Source organism: Cryptomeria japonica, chromosome 2 (genome assembly GCF_030272615.1).
Source record: "Cryptomeria japonica chromosome 2, Sugi_1.0, whole genome shotgun sequence".
NCBI classification, from domain to species: Eukaryota; Viridiplantae; Streptophyta; class Pinopsida; order Cupressales; family Cupressaceae; genus Cryptomeria; species Cryptomeria japonica.
This window is the reverse complement of record NC_081406.1, coordinates 588514305-588539114: the sequence shown is the minus strand read 5'-3', so window position 1 is coordinate 588539114 and position 24810 is coordinate 588514305. Positions and strand designations below refer to the sequence as shown.

Genomic DNA, 24810 nt, shown 5'->3' with positions numbered 1-24810 from the left:
ACTGATTGCACGGGAATTGTGCATCTGAGTTAAATGCAGAAGGATGAAGAAGTACTATTTGTCAATATATATATGTGTGTGTGCATACGCACACACATGCACGTAGGTATATAAACATGCACAAACACATGAACATGTTTATAGCTATACATGTGTTGTATTTCTTGTTGATAGGGAAAAGCTCCAAATGGTAGAATCCCAAAACACTGCCAATGGTTCTCCACCCTCCACCACCAATTGGAGCAAGCGCTGATTTAGGACAACTGAACTCAGGGCAAGGGAATTGTGCATCTCGGCCAAATGCACAATGGTGAAAAAGCAGTCTTGGTGTTTGGAGAATATACATTCTATATATGTGTGTGTGTGTGTTTATATATGTATGTATGTAGGTATGTATGTATGTAGTGTGTATGTCAGTACATACACATATAGGAGCAGAAAGACAAACACATGTACACACACACACGTTTATATGCATATAGCTATATATATACATACATATGTGTGTATGTGTTTGTATGCATGTATGTATGGATGTGTATATGTATGTAGACACATACATACACATGTACATAGATATATACATTTGTTGTTTTTCTATGATTATAGCGGAAGGCTCCAAACGACAGAACCCCAAAACCCTACCAACGGTTCTCCACCCTCCACTGCCGATTGGAGCGAGCCTTGAAGTTTTATAATCAAACTCAACAGAATGGGATTGTGCATCTCGACAAAATGCACAATGGTGAAGAAGTACTATTGGTGTATAGACGATATGTGTGTGTGTGTGTGTGCGTGCGTGCATATATATTTATATATATATATATGTATGTATGTATGTATGTATGTATGTATGTATGTATGTACATACATACACATATAGGAATAGACACATAAACACACACATAGACAAACACACACACACACACACACATGCATATATCTGCACACTATATATATTTATATATATACACACACACACATTATTTTAGTGCTGTGAATATGTGAGGTTTTTTTTCTGGTTTAGGAGGCAAATATAAAATTTAAAGAACCACTACAGGCAACTATTGTCTATTTGTGAGCTGTTTGTTTTTTAGGAGAAGATGAGGAATGTAGTTCCCTTTTTTTGTTGTGAAAAGGCATTGAACAAATACTCTAGAAGCATACATACTAGCCTATATGTTTGTAAGCATAGACAGGAAAAAAGAAATGCAAAAATATATAGATCGATATATATTCAGTTACATTGAATTAAAGTAAATTATAGTTCTACACAACAATACAAGGAAAGAAAATGTGAAAGAGGCAAAATAGGACAACAACACACATATAAGTATATATGACTTCAAAGAAAGGTACATGTTAAAATATGTACAGAAAGAAATAGACAAAATCAAGTGCAACACGCATAGAAGTATCTATGACTTCAAAGAATCAGATTGGTAAAATTGTGTATAGTAAGACATAGAGAAAATCAACCATAGTTAAATATACATAACAATTTGTAGGTAGCCACACAATAGGTAGTTATTTGTGATAAGATGGATAATCAACAATAAAACATACAACTATATATACATATACAGGCACACATCTATAGTATTGTGTTGAAGATAGCATCAGAAATGAAAGATGCATGTCTATAGATGCATATGTTGTGTGATGGACAAAGTCAATTGCAGTTCCATACATCAATACAAGGAAAGGAAATGTCGTGGTTGGCAAAGAGCATAGTAGGCAACATGGTTTTTTTTAGTATTATAAAGGTACATCCATACAAAGGGATATTGTTTTTCTGCAAATACACAAAGTGTTAGAATAGGACAAAAGCACACAGATAAGTATATATGACTTGAAAGAAAGGCACAGGTAATTTTTTGTATAGAAAGACATAGCCAAAATCAAGGACACTACATATACAAGTAGATATGACTTTAAAGAAAGAGGTTGGTAAAATTGTGTATAGGAAGAGATAGACAATATCAAGCACAGTTAAATATACATAAGAGTTTGTAGGAAGTCACACAACAAGTAGTTATATGTGTTTAGATGGAGAACTGAAAATAATACACACGAGTATATATGCATGCAGAGGTACAAATCTATAGTACCGTGTTGTTGCCTCCATAAATAAAATCAATAGTATAACAAAAGGCAATACAAAATCGTAAAGTTCTGGACAACCAAGGAAAGCGCAAGTTTGCATAGTATCAATATAAATCCCATTCAACAATTTAGTTCCATTTGTCAAAGGGAGGGGAAAACCACCGGACAACCATCAATACATCGAAGATCAAAAGACCTATGAAAAGCATGATTGTCTAATTGGTCTGGATTTCTGCAGTTGCACTCATCTGAGCAATGTCTGCAAGCAAAAGAGAACACTCAGCCTGGGAATCAATAGTCATTGCTTTGGTGATTGTTGCTTTGAGCCTTGTCTATGAATTGTACATGTCTATTGTAATAGAGAGTGTGAAAATGAAGGATGATAAGACTACATCTTTGATAATAGACTGAGGCGTTCTGGCTGTAGTCAAATCATACTGCAACATGTAAAGGTCCTTGGCAGATATGTTCAACAGATTTATGCCAATTTCATCAAAGGCAGTAGCCCAAAGAGAGCCTGTATGGTCTTGAAGCATGATATGCAATAAGTATTTGTAATTGCATTCTAGCACATGAGTTTGGCATCTAGAGCAAAACCAGACATTATCATTTTGTTGGGTGCATTTTTTTTTACATTCTTTGCCGTTAAATTGCAAAGGGCAAGCAGGATAGCAAAAATAATCATTTTTTATGAATCTAACAACTGCTCTAATAGTAGTTTCAACTATTTCGAAGAGAACACTCATACGTTCTAAAACGGATGGGATTGTCATTCTACTGTATGCTGAGTTGAGTTGACTAGCAACACAAGACAGTGGCAAAAGGTCAGCTAGAATGTTTCCTCTCGATACAAGGGAATTTGCTTATGGGGCAAAAGGGTTTATATTCAAAGTGGTTGCCATAGTGGTGTTGATGAACTTTCCATTGAAATAACCAACACGAGCATTGTTGACTGCAAGGACCACAACTGTTTGGGCTGCATGCATATTCTTTAAATCTTCACCTAACCCTTCCCATGCATCCCCCCATAAGTTAACATTGATACTAATATTTGACATGTCATTTATTTTGAAAGTCCTCTTTGTTACTATGGTTCCATCTTTTCTACAAATTATTGATGGTTCTCCAACATGAACCACAACACCAATAACATCAACCAAAGTGTTGTTGCTGCAATACGTGATGTCATTGATTGGGGTAAACTACGAAGCATTTACTTCACCATCAATAGTTGCATCACAACGCTTCAATATTGAATTGTGGTCCAAAGTAATCTCAAGATGACTGTTAAGTTTATTCCATTTTGTCTTGGCCTCCGTAACGGTACCTTTTGACAAAAAATAATATGCTCTTGCTTCAACCCTATGATAATGCATCTTTGCTATGTCGCCAAAGCAAGTAATTCTTATTTCGGTACCTTCAATGTCTATCATGTCAAAGATAAATACTTTCCCAGTGGATTTTGGTGAACTATAGTGATGCATATTCCTCTTGTTTGTGACATGGTCATTTATTGACCATTTATTCTGAAAGGGGTTCAAGGCTTTTATCGGGCTGATATTATTAGAGGTTTTGCGTTGCACAGGTGGCATGTGTATTCCAAATTTAAGGGAACATTTAGATGTGGGAGATGTGTCTCTACCTAACATTTGTTGTTCCTTCTCTTTAAATAGGTATCTAGGTTTTCCAAACAATGCTGAATTTGTAAAATTGACAACAAGCTTGAATAATATGATAACCCTGTTAAACAGGCAAAAGAATAGCTTTAAGAATCAACATGGTGTGCAAAGGAACATTCTAAAAGGTAACAACAAACTATGACAACATATAGAAAACCCTACCTCGTGTTCCAAACATTTATACAAGTATAAGATGCCAACGAAAGCACAAAACCTATCTTTAATGTATCTAATAGCAACAAGTCACTATACTTTGGCGGCATGATAGACAGTTGCATGTGTGTGCCATCAGACAAAACAATCCTATATCGAGAACTGTCATCTTCACTGTTTGTCAATTTTTCAAAAGACAAAAGCTGAAGGATTGGTGACGGTACATCATCCCCAACATTGATAGATATGATTGCATGTAAGGTCAGCTGTATTTATGGTTGCATATCCTACAAGGAGAACATAGGAAAGCTAAGTAAAAACAAAAGGCAATGTATATGTGTATGCATCGACATGTGTCTGTCATATATATATATATATATATATATATATATTTAATCGCAATTCTATAAATTTGCACAAAAGGGCAATATACATATCGATGCACGCTTAAAAGAACATATATGAATATATAAATGTATGTGTGCACATGCATAGCCTCAAAGTGGAATAGTGGGGTTCACACATATGGTGACAACCACATACTAAGCAATGTGTATCCATATTTGTGTATTTACTTGCATTGGTGGAGGGAAATGCTTTCCAAAATAAGGAGTATAAATAGACAATATATGATTGTAAATTAGACGAATATGGGAAAAGAGATGAACAAATCAGCTCACTGAAGTGTCAGCGGGAGGCAGTTCGAAGTCAGCTGCAGAGCCAGGCGAGGTAGGCATAGTGATTTGTTTCTGCAGGTCCGGCAATTTTATATTTTTTTGTTTGGTGGAAAAGAAAGTGTGTTAGAATAATTAACAGAAATGAAAACACAAAATGTTCTTCAGGAGAAAAGTAAATCCCACAAACAAAAGCTATAGAGAACAAGTATCAGGTGAAGTATTTTGGAATGCCAACACAGATGAATATGGGAAAACAAATTAACGAAAAGCTCATTGAAGCTTTTGCAGGAGACTGTTCGGAGCTAGCACCAAGGCCAAGCATGGTAGACATTCCAGTTTGTTTTTGTAGAGCTGGCAAATGTTTTTTTTTTTGGCTTGGAGAAATTGAAAGTGTATCAGAATAATTAACACAAATGAATATACAAAAGGTTCTTCAGCAGAAAATTAAACCCCCCCCCCCAAAAAAAAGCAGTAGAAAACAAGCAATCTGTTGTAACAACAGTACCATCAAGAGTAACATGCCCCAAGTACCATCTATAGCGTAGGAGAAAATCATTTTTTACTTGAGCACATTTTAAAATTTTTTCTGGTGAATATTGTGTCTTTCAAGCAATGACCTTCAAATATGACACTTGTATATGGCCTTAATCTTGTTGCTTCTTTATTCCTATAAAAAAGGATTTTGGACCATTTTAAAGGGCTTTGTTGTCTGAGTCTAAGAAATGAAGTACAATCTTGTATAGGTCTTTGCCAAGTTTGGTGTGTGAGTTTAAAAAATCAATGCATAACTGTGTACAGGGCTTTGTTTTCGAGTGTTATAGCAGAATTTTTTAAAACTATTATGTGATATATTATATAGCAAATACTCTATCAAAATAAATATCAATTTTTGGAGTGTTGATTTCAGTTGTCTGCATTGTCAGTATGGTCAAATATTTCGAAATTAATGAACCAGTTTTATTGAAATCATGTTTATAGACATATATGTATATATACTCACACACACACACACACACACACACATATTATGGAGTGGTTATTTCAGTTGTCTCCATTGGCACTATGCTCAAATATTTTGAAATTAATGAACCAGTTCTAATGATTTCATGTTCACAGACATATATGTATATATACTTACATATACACACACACACACACACACACACACACACACACACACATATATAAATATCAATTTTTGGAGTGTTCATTTCAGTTGTCTCCATTGTCTCTATGCCCAAGTATTTTGAAATTAATGAACCAGTTTTATTGATTTCATGTTTATAGACATATATATATGTACAATCACATATATATACACATGTATATATATACATATGCAGACACACACACACACACACACATATATATATACATATATTAATACAAACACATTTGCACTACACACACACACACACACACACACACACACATTTTTTATGGGCTGTGTCAAACATTTTGGTTAATTCCTTTGACTCTAGCATTGATTGTTGTTCGAATGGTTTTTTTTGTGGTCTGCGTTAAAGATATATATATATATATATATATATATATATATATATATATATGTATATATATATATATGTATATATATATATATATGTATATATATATATATATATATATATATGTATATATATATATATATATGTTTATTTATATATACATATATGTATATATAAATATCAATATCTAAAGTGGTTATTTCAGCAGTCTACATTTGCACTATGCTCAAATTTTTTGAAATCAATGAACCAGTTTTAATGTTTTCATGTTTACAGACATATATGTATATATACCCACACATATATACATATATGTACACACAGACACACACACACACACACACACATATACATATATGCATATATAAATATCAATTTTTGGAGTGTTTATTTCAGTGGCACCCATTGTCACTATGCTCAAATATTTTGAAATTAATGAACCAGTTTTATTGATTCCATGTTTATAGACATATGTGTATATACTCACATATATATACATATATGTATATACTCACACACATATATATATACATACATACACACATGCACACACATATATATAAATATCATTTTTTGGAGTGTTTATATCAGTGCATTGTGACTACGATCAAATATTTTGAAATTAATGAACCAGTTTTATTGATTTCATGTTTATAGACATATAAATATATACACTCATATATATATATATATATATATATATATATATATATATATATATATATTCTAACACACACACACACACATATATATAAACATCAATTTTTGGAGTGTTTATCTCAATTGTTCCCATTGGCACTATGCTGAAATATTTTGAAATTAATGAAGCAGTTTTTTTCATTTCATGTTTATAGACACACACACACACACACACACACATACTCACATATATATACATATATGTATGTATAAAAATCAATTTTTGTACTGTTTACTTCAGTTGTGTGCATTGTGACTATGGTCAAATATTTTAAAATTAGTGAACCAGTTTTATTGATGTCATCTTTATAGACATATATATAGTCACACACACACACACACACACACACACACACACACACACACACACACACACACACACACACACACACATCTACTCACTTTAAGGACATTAAATGAACAACTTGGCTTACCTTTTCCAGGCCCCCTGAAAGCGTGACCGACAAACAAAACTGACATATTGGCTATTTACCGATAGGAAAAGTCCATAAAAAGAGCCTATCAGAATACCATCAAGACCATCAAAGCATATATACACTTGTATAGTGGCTATTTTGGAATGATCTGTTATAACATGCCCGAAGTACCATCTATAGTGAAGGAGAATATCATTTTTTTCTTGAGTGCATTCTAAAATATTTTTTGTTCAATATCGTGTCTTTCAAGCAAGAACCTTCAAATATGACACCTATATGTGGCCTTAATATTGTTGCTTCTTTATTTGTCTAAAAAATAATTCTGGACCATTTTTTAGGGATTTGATGTCTGAGTTTAAGAAATCAAGCACAACCTTGTATAGGTTTTTCTCAAGTTTGATGTCCGGGTTTAAAAAACCAATGCATAGTCCTGTACAGGTATTTGTTTCGGGTGTAATAGTAGAAAATATTTTGACTATTATATGATATATTATATAGCTAATATTTAACCAAAAAAACTATCAATTTTTGGAGTGTTTATTTCAGTTGTCTCCATTGTCACTATGCCCAAATATTTTGAAATCAATGAACCAGTTTTATTGATTTCATGTATATATATATATAATCACATATATATACATATATGTATACATATATATACATATAAATACACACACACACACACACACACATACACACACACTTACATATATATACATATATATGGATGTACACACACAGCAATATATATATATATATATATATATATATATATATCATCCATAGCATACTAACAATACTTTTTAAACCTGTGAAATTGCGAATAGTTTATGAAACAAGACCATCTACCCAAGCTGCAAAGTTTCGCTAAATCTCAGGGCCAAACAATAGACATGTCATGTATACTGTGAGGTTGGAAAACAATTCATAATATATGCCCAAATCAATAAAATAAGGTTGACCCAAAACTATTTAAATTTCCAGAGAAAGACATGCAAGCATGGATACATATTTTGAAAATAGTCTTGAAGTGCAAGCAATGAAAATTGTAGATTATGTATAGTAGAAAACCTAACATTTGAAAGAGCAAATTAACCCTAAATAGTCTCTAAACTCGAAGCGAATAGTTTATGAAACAAGAGCATCTACCTGAGCTGCAGAGTGTCGACAAATCTCAAGGCCAAACAACATAAATCTCATGTATACTGTGAGCTTGGTAAACAATTAGTAATATATGCCCAAATCAATAAAACGAGGCCAACCCAAAACTATTTAAATTGCCAGAGAAAGAGATGCAGGCATCGATACATATCTTGAAAATAATTTTGAACTGCAAGCAATGAAAATTGTAGTTTATGTATAGTAGAAAACCTAAGATTTAAAAGAGAAAATTAACCCTAAATAGTTTCTAAACTGCTCAAAGCGAATAGTTTATGAAATAAAAGCATCTACCCAAGCTGCAGAGTGTCATCAAATCTCAGGGCCAAACAATAGACATGCTCGAATACATACAATACTGACAGATGCAAAACTGGTCGTAGAACAAACACAAATTCGAAAAACGGTTTGAATTTAAAGATTAAAAAAGAACACAGTTTAAAGATACAACAATTCCTAAGAACACTTCGAATACCATCTTGCATTCGAAACAAACAATCAACAACCTGCAATTAACCAAAACAGAAAACCTTGCACAAAATGTTAAACACAAACCACAAAAATGACCATTCGAACAACAATCAATGCTACAATAAAACTTATTTGGGTTGTGTTGTAGGGATTTCTGGATGAACAATATACTCAGCTGGAGCAGCTACAAGATGAAAGCAATCCTCGTTTTGTGGAAGAAGTGCTTTCCTTGTTTTTTGATGACTCTCTCAAATTACTCCATAACATAGAGACCACACTATATGTTCTTTAAACTTGTTCTTCAATATGCTTCACATTATTTTCCAATAAACTTGAATAATTTTGAGTTATGCTATCAAAAATATCAAATTCTTGAATGATTTGTTTTGTTTTTAGTAGAGTTGGGGAAGATAGATGACGGCTTATATAATGATTTCATGGTAATATGCAAGAATAAAGAACCGGTGGATTACAAAAAACTGGATGCCCATTTGCATCATTTCAAGGGGAGGAGCTCAAGGCATGCAAATTTCTCTCCATCAATGTTCAATGTTGTTGCTTGAAAAATTTTAATTCTGAAATTTAAGTAACAGTTGTAGTATTGTTTTGAAATGAGCAGTGCAGGGGTACAAAGAGTTAAGAACGTATCCATCACATTTCGTGCCTTCTGTCAAGAGAAAAAGAAAAATGGGTAGACCGTTTCTCCTTTGGATCTTTAAGTGCATGATTCCTATGTGTTTTATATAAAAAAATCCGGAGATTTCTGAGGTGTTTTATATAAAAAAATTCGTAGAATTTCTCCTGGGTAAAATCTGTCGATTATTTGTTTTTGTTTGTGTTTTCAATTTTCGATTAAATGCGGGTGCTTGCAGTGTCTGCAACAAGTGAAGCAGTAGTTTTATCTTCTCAAGAACAAGCTCGAAGATCTGTTTCAAGCAATTATTACTTAAACTCTCCATAAGATTACTGTTAAACTCGAACACAATCTAAAATCTAAATCCTGTTATTATTTTGCAGTCAAGTTCTAAAATGGGCTTTGGGTTAATTGCAGATTGAGCGAAAAATTCTGAAAGCAGGTGGGACGATTGCAGTGACAAATTGAGGAAGAGGGTTAAAAAACTATTCACAATTTCACAGATTCAAAAAGTATGACACTGTTTTTCCACAAATACTTGCATATAATATCTGCTAAATTTCAAGTTCACCTTACCTGGTTAAGTTGAAAGGCTAATTGGAACAACAAATTCGAAGAACGCTGAAAGGCCAACTGTAGATCAATGGAAAACCCAAGTGCAGAATGCAGTGGAATTCACTAGTGCCGACAACAATTCCTAAAAACGCTTCGAATACCCTCTTGCATCCGAATCAAACAATTATGTGTTTTATATAAAAAAATTCGGAGATTTCTGAGGTGTTTTATATAAAAAAAATTCATAGAATTTCTCTTGGGTAAAATCTGTCGATTATTATTTTTTGTTTGTGTTTTCAATTTTCGATTAAATGCAGGTGCTTGCAGTGTCTGCAACAAGTGAAGCATGAGTATTATCTTCTCAAGAACAAGCTCGAAGATCTGTTTCAGGCAATTATCACTTAAACTCTCCATAAGACTACTGTTAAACTCGAACACAATCTAAAATCTAAATCCTGTTGTTATTTTGCAGTCAAGTTCTAAAATGGGCTTTGGGTTAATGGCAGATTGAGTGAAAAATTCTGAAAGCAGGTGGGACGATTGCAGTGACAAATTGAGGAAGAGGGTTAAAAAAGTATTCACAATTTCACATATTCAAAAAGTTTGACACTGTTTTTCCACAAACACTTGCATATAATATCTGCTAAATTTAAAGTTCACCTTACTTGGTTAAGTTGAAAGGCTAATTCGAACAACAAATTCGAAGAACGCTGAAAGCCAATTGTAGATCAATGGAAAACCCAAGTGCAGAATGCAATGGAATTCACTAGTGTCGACAACAATTCCTAAAAACTCTTCGAATACCCTCTTGCATCCGAATCAAATAATCAACAACCTGCAATTAACCAGAACATAAAGCCCTGCACAAAATGTTTAACACACACCACAAAAATGACCGTCCGAACAACAATCAACGCTAGAGCCAAAGGAATTAACCAAAATGTTTAATACAGACCATAAAAATTGCCGTCCAAACAACAATCAATACTGAAGCCAAAGGAATTAACTTCGGTATCAGCCGTATTGCCGTATCTCCACCAAAATCCACTAAAAAAAATTTAAAAAAACAAAACTGACATCAACTCACTTTAATGACATTAAATGAAACTGAACAACTTCCTTTTTCTTTTCGAGACCACCAGAAAACGGCTCAAAAAAAACCAACACACTCACTATTTACCGGCAAGAAAAGCGCATACAAAGAGCCTATCGGCTCAATTAATATTTATGTCCTCGCTGTCGAATAACTTATGTTTTTGAGAGCTCATTCCTATCAACCTATTTAGAGTTGTATTGTCCTCCCCCATTGAATTCTCGTACCTTTTGTGCGTGGTATAGGTGATGTGATTATGAGGAGGATTGAATTCTGTTGGGAAAGAGCACCTACCCACTGCGTTCCAGTCCTTTCATATTGCTAAAAACGATATGTTCAATTCCAGGAATGTTTCCTTCTTTGGTAGAACAACATCATGAAAAAGGATATAATGCGGCGAGGAAAGATCGAAGCGAAGAGAATTGAGGACAAAAAGAATAGAGTGCTGACATTTTGCAAGAGGCGAGCTGGTCTAATCAAAAAGGCGCGGGAGCTTTCCGTATTGTGTGACGCCCAAGTGGGTCTCGTTATCTTTTCTCAAAACGGCAAACTCTCTCATTTCTCTAGCCCCAGGTAAATCATCTGCTTCTAACTCTCTTACCAGGTAGCTTTCATTGTATTAGCTTGCTATTATAAAAGTCGTATTGTATTAGATCGATATGTATCATAGATTAGAGATTTTCAGAATTTGAGCTTGGGTGATGAAGAAGTTGAGCTAGGCCTTAATAATCTTATTCTAATTCTCTCACAAAAGTTCATACCAGTCAGCTTTCATTAGACTAGCATGCCTTTATAACAGTTGATAGATTTAGATTCTGACCACTTGTTCGGAAAAGAGAATTACAAGGAATAGAAAAATATGAGCCTATCAGACGAAGAGCAAGTGGAGCTCTTCATAAGAAGAGATCCGCGTTTCTTTCTACTTCTTGAAATTGAATAAAATAGTGCTTCATTGTTTGGCACATTTTTGATGCTTAATAGAGGAGATGACTTAATAGTTGTACATCTTAATTTCACGGTAGAAATTTCACGCTTCTTAAAATCTTTTGTGGAGCTCTTCATAAAAAGAGGCTCCATAAAAAGAGGGTTAGGAAAGGCTCTAGCAACAGTGTAAAGAATGACAGTGCGAACTCTAACTCTAACTCGGCTTATTCTTCTTGGTTTTCATAAAGTACAAAGAAAACAATGTTGCATGATGTGTTTGGATTTAAGTTAACAAAGGGGTTTTCTCTCTGTCTCTTCAGTTTTTCTTCAAAAATTACATACATTTCTTGCTTAATTTCTGTTCTTGAGATTATATATATTTTGTAATTCATATTGATTGAAAACGATTAATAGAATTTAATTATTATTTTATGTTATCTTCTATTTTCTCCAAGTTTTTCTTCTTTTTCTTCGAACTAGATCATTGTGTAGGTTCAACTACAAAATTTTAGAAGGAATTGTCTCCTAGTGATCCAATAGCTTCTACAGATGAGCAATTTCGAATACAATTTTTTGATCGTGCCCTTCAAAAAATTGACTGCCCCTTGTTCAACAATAGTCACGTATTGATCATCAACCAAGATTCTAGTGATGCTGAGAAGATAGAAGGAGCACAAAGAAAAGATCTAATGTGAATGGAGATAAGTGGTTGTAGATTCTGCAATGTAGGACCCATTCAGCTTCTTGTGACGCTAATAATGATGCCATAGATGAATTTTTACAGTTTTCAAAAACACGAAAAACAAACTCCCCTAAATTGACACTTTATTTTAGCGCACGAACTAGCCCTCTAGATTTGAATTTTAAATTGATTTACTGCTTAGACATATTGATTCCTATTTCATCATTTTACAATTTTGGAAGTTACTGATTTTAAAGAGAAGAAAGAAGATTATATGCGAAGAAATCAACATTTATCGAAACAGCAGAAAACAAATCACTCTACGTACAATAGAATACACGTTGAAATCAGCATCGAACGAAACAATAAAATGTCCTTCATTTGGGATCATAATTTACCATCTCATGCGCCTGCCAAAAAAAACTCGAAGCTTTTTTATAGTCCATCTGAAGACAAAATTGGAGCCTCCATATATTGCTTAATCAAATCTGTTAGCGCATGCAACAGTTTGGTGCCAATGATTTACGGAAAACTTTTGTTCCACCGTAACAGGTATTCATGCATTGCTAGATATGCATAAGCTAACCAAGGAGTGCATTGTTAAACTCTCTGTCTTTCTCGTAATTTCAGTTTAACTCTTCATGCATATCTTCTAGTTTATGATTCCATTAATAATTTCAGTGTTGTTTCTTCTCTTTCAGCTAGATTTGTATTCTGTTGTGCAGAAAATTTAACATGGTATCAGAATTTGGGAGTTAAGAAGAAGAAGTTAAACACAATTATTTGCAGTCAAATTTCTGAAGGTTACCATCAAGGTCATGCTCTTTCTGCACGGGCCTTGCCTTCATCTTCTTTCTCCTTTGTGGCACATTTTAGTGGACCTGTCATGTCTCTCCTTTGTCATATTATGATGGAGTTTTTTCTACTGTTAGTGCTAATGTTTCCTTTGGTTTTGTTTCTGAGTATGATTAGTTCTTTAGACTATTGGCCCCTGTATTTTTGACTAGCAACTTCTTCTTGCATGGTTGAATAGTGATAAGCATAGTTGACTAGAATAACAATTGCTATTTAGAATGAAGCATGCAACTCGGTGCAACCAAGAGTGATTGAGAAAATCTACCTAGGAAAGCTTGCATCAGGAGGAGACTTGCTAACACTAACGTGAACAATGTTGTTGATAGTCACATTAAAATAATATTGAGTACCATTTTTTCCGTATAATTGTCTAGGGTGATGAATTGGCTAAAGGAGTTGGAAATCCCTACAATTATCTTCTCGTCCCAATATTTATCCAAGTTTTGGCCATCACATAAAGATCTACATTTGGGTCAAAACAAAGCTTCCATTTGCACAAAAATAAAATGGTTCTCCCTAGAAACTAAGGGCATGTTACCAAGATCCTAATACAATCTTCCATGAGGGCAAGGAAAATGTCTTTGGAAAAGGTGGCTGACTCTCGGTATCCTTTTATTCTTAACCTCAAAGTCATTAGTTTTGAAATAGTGTTAATGTTTGGTTTCCTTCCAAAAAAAACTTCATCACAAGCACATAATCCATCTTAGCAATGAGTCTCTCAATAGTAGAATTAGTTATATATGAGAAAATTTAATAGTCCATTGAGTTGATTGAGACATGAGAGTGTTGACATCTAGCATCACAAGGGATTTGAAAAGATGAGATCAAGACAAAAGGTACCATCATACCTAATTTTTTCCTTTACCAAAGCTTCCCATTAAGACAAAGGAAGTCACATGTGGAACACTAGAGGTAGAAGAGGGTCCTCCAACTTGAGTAGAGCCACATGAATTTCTGGCCTCATTTGAAAAGCAAACATGCTTTGTTTTACCTTATTCAAATAATAAGTTTATTAAAAATAGTTTATATTAATAAATTATGATACATTAAAAGTCATTTATTTTTAATGTATTAATCAAATCTCTTATATTGTTTTATATTATTATAAACTACTAAGAACACCTGAAAATATTATAAGATGTTCAATATACACATATATAAACAACCCTATCAACTAAATATGGCATAAAATATATTTAATAAAAAATAAACAAATAATTTATTAATAGAAATATGTTTTTACTTGTCAACATCCAATACCACCTTTTTTTACTAATCCAAAACATCTTATGACTTATAAATTCAAGTATTTATAGTGTAGATTCATTTCAAAACCAAAGATACCTTAAGGCCTAACAAAACACCAAATGGTGAAATGAGAAGAAAGATAGCAACTAAAATATACCATGGACAACATCCATTCAACCATACCTGCAGAGAAATTTTTGCTAAGCTCTCCTTTGAGAGGAAAAATAGATAATATCTTTCTGATTCACAGGGATCTAAACATGGGTATCCTTATGAAGTATTTTTAATATTCACTCTAGCTTGTCGATTCGCTAGTTTAGCTAATAGCATTTTAAATTTAATGATTATCGATCTAAAGATCATTTCTTTTGGTTTTTAGATAAAACATTTTAGTTAGAAAATTTACAAAATATTGATTAGTGTATATCAAAGAAAACACCACACAAAAAATACATAGAAACGTAGATGGATCATTTGTTTCTCTTCAGGAGAAAAAAACACTTTCAGCAAAATTTCTAATGAACAATCGAATATCAGATTTGTAATTCACCTGTTCATGTTAAAAGTTATACCTAGGGTTTTGGCACATAAGACAAGACTATGATTATGGATCTAAAGTTCATTTCTTTAGCTTTCAGATACAATGTTTAGGTTAGAAATTCTACAAAATATACACGAGTGAATATCAAAGAAAACACTACACAAAAATACACCGTCTTATTCATTATCATGAATATATAGAAATGTAGACGAACAAAAACCCTTCAGCAAAATTTCTATACATGAGTGAATATAAAAAAAAACACTACACAAAAATACACTGTCATTATCATAAATACATAGAAATGTAGATGGATCATTTATTCCCATTTAGGACACAAAAACCCTTCAGCAATTTTTTTTGTAAACAATCGAATAGGGGAAGAGTACCAGTTACCATTCATGTTCCAATAACCATTCACTCCTTGCACACCCAAACCCCCAATTACTAACTTTAAAAAAAAAAAAAAAAAGTAAATAAGTAAAGGCTCATTAATAAGTTACACATGTACCAATAGTAGCTCATATTTTAGCTTTTCGGACCATAAGGAACCCATTTGTGCACTTATATTGGTACCCATAGCACACAAGGGCATTTGTGTATGAGTATTGGCGATTTTAAGTGCATAGTTATTGGAGCATCTTTAGATAGGTATTGGGCAACACTTTGAAAAGTGAACTTTTTGACCCTTGCATGCATAAGAGGTCCCACAACATGCAAAGCCAAAACAATAGCTATAAGCAGTTAAGTCGCATGTGGACATAACAAAAAAAAACCGTCAAAATCTGTTGTACCGTTTAAAATTTGTAGGTGAACGAAATTAGCTATAATGACTATTTGTAAGCTCCCCCTGTCATATTTGTAATTCATTTGTTCATGCCAAAGGTTATACCTAAGGTTTTGGCACATAAGACAAGACTATGAAAGACGTTTCTAACCCTTTTTCTTTTGGACGCGTCTATTCTGGCTCCAAAAAGACAGTACGGAGTTGTTAATCGCACGTTTTACACCTTTGATTTTGCAATTAACGGTTGCGATTGACTAACCTGTCACTAACACGTGTACCAAAAATCTGTTTTGAAGCTAAAATAGCTTTAGCCTTTTCCTTTTTGTGTCCTTCCATTACAACTTGTAGTACAATATCAAGCTCCCACAATGAATGGTTGCACGATCTTTAGTTGAAAAAGTGTCATAGAACATGGTGAGCTCCTATGCCCATTTCATCTGCCTAGTTGTCACCACCCAATTCTTTTACTTCTCCATTTTCTTCATTGGTATCTTTCCTCGCCATCATTCCCGTTTAGTAAGATGAGGCTATGCTTAAAGAAAAAATTAAGAGAGATGATCATCTTGAAGAGTATGCATGGACAACAAAGGCAGAGAGTAGGTAGTGCTTTGTAAATATCGAATTCAATCCAATAAACTGTATGTTGGGGTTAAAGAGCCATTAAACTGTATGTAAGGTCACATTTAATGCAACCAGCAAGGCCACAGAAAACATGTCAGTTCAGTGCAGATGACCTAAATAGCTATAAATAGATGCAAGTGACATAAATAGCTATAAATAGCTGACAATCATGTGGGGAACATGGTCTTTGGGAGATGAATGGTGGACATGATGTATCGTACGCCAAATATATTTAGAGTTGTTCAGAAAAAATGAGCACAAATAATAATGTACGTCTAAATCATTTCTAGAGCTATGGACTTGGACAAGACACTTTGGGTGCACCGTACCACAAAGAGTTAGTTTAGTTACTTTAATAGGAAATTATGATTCAAAGTAGAATTAGCCTAAAGAAGCTCAAATTTTTTGTCGGTGCTTTTGAACCAGATGGTGCATACTCACTCCAAGCTCTTTGAAATGTGCTCCAAACATTCTAGAGTGAATGTAGCTCTGGGAACTTGAGCTTCTTTACCAAACGCCATTTCAAGTGACCATTTAATTTGGTCGAGGAATCCCTTAGCTTATATTTGATTGATAGGTATTACTATTTAAGGATTTTTATGTTAAAAAAACAGAATTCTTTTGCAAAATTGTGTTCTTTTAAATGGTAAAATGGATAAATATAGGGGAAAGGATTCTATAGTTGAGCTTGTTCCAATTCTTGTGATAGAAGTTGTTGATTTAATACTCTCATACTTGCTGATTTAATGTCCAATTTTCGTACAATATTGTACAAATAGTTGTGACTTTAAAGTTGTTATTGCTTTGATGAGTACCAATAATTGAATGAAATATACCATTTGTTGTAAAAAGCAACCAATCATGTGATGCCACATCAACTGCACAAGTATTGGGGCCCTTTTGCACACCTATTGGTTTCACTTTTTTTTGGGTTGTTTTGGACACCTTGGCAAAAACCATGCTGATGTGGCATCATATTTGATGATGTGGCCCTGTAACCTTAGTTATATGTTGGGGACTTGCCAAGTACGCTGCTGTAAAAATTTGGGAGTGGTTTGAAATTTCCATGTAAGATTTTGAGAAGCACGAAGTTACGGTGTACAACTACTGGGTCCTCTCCCCTAAAAGGTGAGTAATAGGCACATATTTATTTTGTGGTCCATATATTTGATCCTTCTAGTTGTGCAATTTTGCTTTCTATTTTATCAAAATATATGTCTCTTAAAGGTTTAAAAGATTTGTGCTATTTAGAAATACCTTAAAAAGGTTCTTAAACCGTAGTGATATATTCTCCTAAGTCATAATCTTAGAGACCAATTTTTATAGATCTATATTAAAGATTGGTAGGTAATAAGTAATTGTGCATTCATATGATAATTCTAACTAAATTTATTTCTTTTAGTGCATCAATTGAAATGTTCATCTAATTATTATTATTTCTTTAATGTTTGAAGAATGTGAATAATTTGTGAAATATCCTTCATGATAAATGAATTAAAATTGAATGCCTTTCAATATAAGTATATGGTAAAGAAAATGTAAATGTGTGTTTAGTTCTCATAATGATTAGTGAGATGGGGAAGGATGAGCCAAATTCAAATATGAATTTTAAAAAAGTTGGGATTAAAAACGTAGATGCAAGATCAATCCAATACTTGGGATTGATCCAAGATAATGAAGTAATAATTTGATGCAAGGAGTTAATTCTACATATGGAGGGTGCAATTAATATGCGGTTCTTAGGAAGGTGTGTAAACATAGGTAAAGTGTGGTTGGATATGGTGGGACACATAACTAGTGATTAGTAAGGATAGGGGATTAAGCCAAAATTCTGACAAGATTGCATCATTTATTGGTATACAATTGTATTAGAACCTTCTCTCAAAGTGGGCACAAAACTAAATGAACATTGATGGTGGATATTTTCAACATAACCATTATATTTCTATATAAATTAGATTAAATTAAATACAAAATCTGATTAACATAAAAAAAGATCTACAAGATAAAATCCATAGTTTATAATCCTTGCTTGGTGATATTTTAACTTGGGGAGTAGCTCAAATCATCCAATTTTCATCTTTTACATTTCTGGTCTAAAAATTTCCCATCCAATTTTTAAATATTTTAAAGCTTTTTTAATTAGAATTTGATATTGAGAATTTTTGTAGGTTATTTACTGACTTGTTTCCTTATTGTTTTAAGGAATCTAAACTAGTTTGAGATTTAAGATTTCTAATAGGTATCTAAACTTCAAATGGAAAGTAAATTGTTTTTTAAAGGATATCTTTATCTATCTATTCATTTCAACTCTCATAAAGACATCCTACGAAGTAGTGTCCCTTTAATTATCACTAATAACTTTATAATTTTTAATTAACTCTCAATTTTTATATTGAAAAATATATAATAATTGAATAATCTTACTAATTTTTTCTTCTAAATACCTCTAAGGTTAGAGTAGCTTAAATAAAAAATATATTTGTCCTCTTAGCATATATTAAATGATATAGTCACAACTATCACGACCTAATGGTCATGGAATTTTGTGGGCAGGGACATGAATTTGGTTATTCAAGAATATCATGAGAATATTAAAAGTAGTGGTAAATTGTCATCTAAAGTCCAGGTATGGCCTCTTTCCCATGGTTTAGAAAGGATTGGTTTATATCATATTTAGATTCAATAAAAAACCACATATATCACATATAGTTACTATGAATAAAATATAATATGCCAATGCCTATAAGATAAGAGTGACAAAAAATAATATAATTAAATAAAAATGAAAATGTTCAATGAAAATGTAACTTTAAATATGATAAAGTGGGAAGGAGTAACTCCTATCAAAGATATTATAAACTCATTCCATGGCCCACTTTTAATAAACTATGTAAGCTAAATAAGAGTGTAGGAAATGCATGCAATGAAATGAAATAAAAACCTATAAAATATCTTCTCATGTGTAACTTATGTGGGTGAGGAGATGGTCCTTTACACATGAAGATGTATTAAATAATCATATAAATATTAATTCCTTCATAAATAAGAAGCCTCAAAGAGAGAAAGAGAGAGAGGACACTTCTAATAAAATATGTAAGATAAAACTAAGTGTAGGAAATGTATGCAACAACTAAATGAAATGAAACAAAAACCTACAAAATAGCCCATAAAGTGTAACTAATGTGGGTGAAGAGATGAACCTTGACAAATGAAGACATATTAAACTATCATATAAATATTAATCCCCCGTAAATAAGAATCTCCTTAAATGGAGAGGGGAGAGAGAGGATCACCTAAAGTAGAGAGATAACTAGGTATTCCCATATGAAATAGCCTCCTACATTCCTAGGAAAGCTTCTAGATGAAAAACTTTCTTTCTATAAATTTTGTTCAATGAAGATGTCAATGATCTACTTTGTACTTTTGTAATAGTGGAGATAAATGATCTATCCATGGATAATATCCCTAATATAGTACACATGAATCTCTATATATGCTTGGTTTGTTTATGGTAAACATAAGTAGCATTTTGTCAAATGTATGATAGATGATTAATGAAGCTAGACACAAAAGTTGGTGAGAATGTGTTGAAGCTATATGGCCCTAATATTCACATCCCCTTGATACTCAACCTCAATGGAAGGTAGATAAGTGACATGTTTCTTTTTTTATTGAGCAACATATAGACTTTGATTCAGGTGAGAAGATTTAGCATAAACCGGGTTTGCAATGCTTTAAATCACTGCCTAATATATCAATATACCCAACCAAGACAATATCTATAATTATTGCATACTGAATCCCAAAAGGTGAGTTCTCTATATCAAATTTTAAAATTTCACTTGTCTATAGTTTAATACAGCTCACACAACTCCAATATAAATTGAGAGACCATCCTAACAAAATTTGAAATGTCAATGCATGTGTTTTACAAGTATATGAGGCTACCAATAAGTTATTGATACAAAGTAATATCAACCAATGGTGAAGAACACTATGCATCAATTTTGATTTTGAGAAGAAAAGAGTCAAAGTTGGCTTGTATTCAATCATGTGAAACAATGACAACAAGTCAAGTGCATACTTGGATTGTGCAATTTACTAATCCCTTATGTATACTACTAGCACGTGCACCAAAACAAGGTGCAAGGGTTATGCAGATAGTAAAATATACTTTAAATAATATATTGGAGGGTAAAAAGTCATATAATGTAAAAAACTACTTTATAATTACTTCTTTAACCAAAGTATAGACAATAGCTTAGTAGAGTGTCACAATATAAAGATCAAATAAAGTAGAAAACCAATTTAAATAAGTTTTAAAAACTCCTTTTTCAACATTTGTGATTTTCTCAGTCCTACATGCAAAATGTAAAATATTAAATACATCATGCAAATTGATGAACAATCATGATCAAGTTATGTGTTCCTCCATGTATCAAGAAACACCAAGCTTTGTGTGTTCCTCCAGTTATATTATGAGTGAAGGCATGCATTAATACCAATCAAGAAACATCAAGCTTTGTGTTAGTCTTCATGGCAATAAGTTCATATCAAATGTATCATTTGTCAATTCAAGCATTTTCTTGAAGTTTTCAGCCTTTTCCCTACTAGGGGTAAGCTCTCTTTCATCCATCATAGCTATTGTGGAGGTGGAAATACCTACACAGGATTTGAGTTTGGCAAGACCCTTCTCTCTCTCTTTGTGCAATTTACAGATCTGACAGCTGAATGTGATAACTTTATGCAAAGAAGACTATAAGATAGTTCTAGATTTCAAACAAGCAAAACCCTTGGTCTAATCCAGTTAGCATCTTAGTCCAACGCTTTTTGGCTGAACTTTTCGAGGAAGTGATTTATATAGAATCATGATTCAAAATTTGGAACTTGAGTTGACATGGACAATTGCAGGACCAAGTCACCTAGCTTCATAGTCCATCATTTTAGGCTTAAATTTCAGTGACAGGCTCCTCTTTGTATCTCATTTCAATATTTGAGATTCATTTTGATTTCTAATTCTATATTTATTTGTTTATGATGATTATTGTCTATTTTGCATCATTTCTCATCATAATTGTACCGACCATATCAAATAAAAAAGTGAAATAATTTATCAAAGTACTCAGCTTTCCTAGAGGACTAAAGTTGAGCCTAATCAATTATTCCCTAATGAAATGATGTCCCAGTTTTCGAAAGAAGGGGAGCATAGCTCAACCCTATCTACTAATTAGACAACAAATCCTGCAAGGGACCGCGAAGGAGCCAAGATCATCAATGGCATCGCCATCATCCTTGCCCACATTTGGATTAGGCTTGAATTTGACCTGGATGTGGTGAGAAGGAGACTTATCTTGGGACACAAAGGCAAAGTGGCAATGTTGAAGTCACAGCCGAGCAATGCTGGAGAATGGGCACTTCCTCTTCAGGGATTGCTTCCTCATGGTTGATAAGGAGTGAGAGAGCCCTGAATTTATTCTGAAGATGCGACAAGAGGATAGATATGCAACTAATGAGCTGGAATAAACTGAGTATTGTCAAGGAAGATAAGGACCAAGACGGGGCCATGCAACCCGCCTCCAGGATGAAGGAAATCCGTGACTGGCAAAGAGAAAAGGAATGCAGCCCTGCAAAAGAATAAGAATGTTTAAATTCAAAAGTTTATCATTTTACGTTGGATTATATGTGAAGCCCCCAAAATATTGGTGGAGTCCTTAGAATAATTGATAATAGGCTCAGATTGTGTGCATCCTCTGTCCGCCAACCAATCTACAAGACGATTACCTTCCCTGTAACAATGGCACAAATCAAAGCTATCTTGAGTGTCCAAAAGGGACCAGATATGTTGTCAAATATATTGGATGCTCCGATCGAGAGCATACTTCTTTTTGTAGGCTTTGATAATGAGCAAAGAATCCCCTTCAATTATGATGTTTGAAATACAGAGGGGGCTTTAACCATTAGGATTCCTTGAATAAGAGCATGGGCTTCTATCAGATTGTTTGTCCCATCAGGGAATTTTACGGCTCTTGGAGCAATGATTTCCCCTTTGTGATCTCTAATTATGCAACCAACTCCTGCTTTTCTAGGATTGCTTTTCACAACTTTAATTTCCCTTGAGGGGAGGAATCCAATAGATTTTAGAGCTATCTAATTTGTTCTTGGGGTTGCAGAAGGCTACCTTTGGAGTGCTCTTACAACTAATTTATTGACCCTATTTGAATCAATCCATTATCATTTTGAATGTAGCTTATTTAGAACCCCCTTAAGTTACACTGAGGTATTTAGATTTTCTAACTTGGCTTTGATATCAAATGTTAAGCTCATATCGACCAGCTAGGAATCCAACCTAAGACATTTCATTTGGTACTGGCATACTCTACCAATTAAACTATTGACCCCTCTTTGACCAACTGATTGTCGATGGAATATAACTTATTTTCAATAATTGATTTTTTTCTCAATTTCAACAAGGTTTCTCATCTTATAACTGTTCTTCTAAATAAACTGACCAAATTTGACAATAGATTTCAATCTATCTGATTGATAAGATTTAAAAACTAAATGAGGTGTTCATTCAATGTATCGTTAGAAAAAATAATTTGCGGTAGGGTGGTTACTTATCTCACTTATGGTTTGAGCATCTTTTGTAGAGGTTGGTCTCCTTTGCTCGGTAGGCTTTTCTTTCGTCGTTAAATTTTGGGATCTCTTCCAACATCTCTTTTGCGAACTCATGTTGCAGGTTATCTATGATAATGATAAAAACTATATGGGGTGCTAGTGTATCTTTGCAATTCTGGACTTTCTTTTTTACATGCGTTGTATCGTAGTTATTAATTTTTCCCTTTCTGTCTGAGTTGGTTTATTAACACCTCAATCCTTTTGAAATATTTATATATAGATAGTTTTCCCTATAATGGTTAAACTGTGCCACCAATTTTCTACATTTCCCTGTCAGTTTCCAAATATGGAAGAGTACCAGTAGAAAACTAAAAATTGCTAGCAACATCCTTATGAAAATCACATGGAAAAATATAATCTAATACTGTCTGATCCAAAATTAACCTGGATATTTCAGTGTGACATTACATGGATTGTGATGATATATGCGACTTCAATAAACTTACAACACAAATTTTTTATAGTTGATACATATATCCATGGGATGACATCCATGAAATATAAATATAATTTCTACTATAGATGTCAGCCTATGATTCTAGAATATTCCTTGTGATAGATTATTGTAAATATATTGTTATTTTGTTTAATATATGTTGGCTCTCTCATAGATTCTAGAGTTTTCTTATTGCTTCTATGTAAAGACATATTGTAAATCATTTTTATGCAAGCAATACAAAACCAGTTTTATTGTGTACCGTAGCACATTGTTGTTGATTGTTTTTCTTATGTCTCTGCCCACCTACAAGTGGTATCAGAGCAGTTTTGTTAGGAGATTGAAAAGCTATTGTCTTAGTCAAAAGAATAGATTGTCAGTGCAGATTGTGGAGAGAAAACAGAATTTGTTAGTTTAGATTGCCGCTGGTTCAGATCACTCTATTCAGACACCAAATCAAGGAAAGGCTATTAAAACAGTTCTCTGGACAGAAAGAAGCACCACTCAAAGACACAAATCACTGCCAAAGGTTATAACAAATCCAAATAAGATCGCTGTAGCGTCATAGATTATGAAGGAGGAATGCCCCAGTAAATTTTTTTTCTTTTTTTTTTCTTTTGGGTAAGTCGCAGCTGTTGATAAAGAAAGCTGTCAAAGCCAAAGAGGAGATCAAGTTGTAGAGATCTACAAAAAAAAGTTTGAAGGAAGAATTTTAGAAGTAAGGTGCAGAAAAATAATTTTAAAGAAAACCAAATGATCGTTGGCCAGAAAGATAGCTGGAGAACGCTGTCACAGTAAGAGGTTGCAGTCTATAAGATCTGGAGTTTGAAGTGCTTATAAATTGAAATATGGAATCAGGTATTTTACA

General features: G+C 33.3%; 1 protein-coding gene and 1 pseudogene across 1 annotated transcript in view; both read left to right on the top strand.

The window, feature by feature from the left end:
* The first annotated feature begins 4860 nt into the window (after window positions 1-4860).
* On the top strand, window positions 4861-10631 carry LOC131867122 (histidine-containing phosphotransfer protein 1-like; annotated as a pseudogene).
* A 920-nt stretch (window positions 10632-11551) lies between these two features.
* The window catches only part of LOC131873746 (truncated transcription factor CAULIFLOWER A-like), a 36288-nt gene continuing 23029 nt past the window's right edge, over window positions 11552-24810 (top strand). Inside the window, exons 1-2 of the mRNA XM_059216931.1 lie at window positions 11552-11740; window positions 19382-19438. Of these exons, the coding sequence (XP_059072914.1) occupies window positions 11559-11740; window positions 19382-19438 (239 nt within the window). The 5' untranslated portion in view covers window positions 11552-11558. The remainder of the gene's footprint in view (window positions 11741-19381; window positions 19439-24810) is intronic.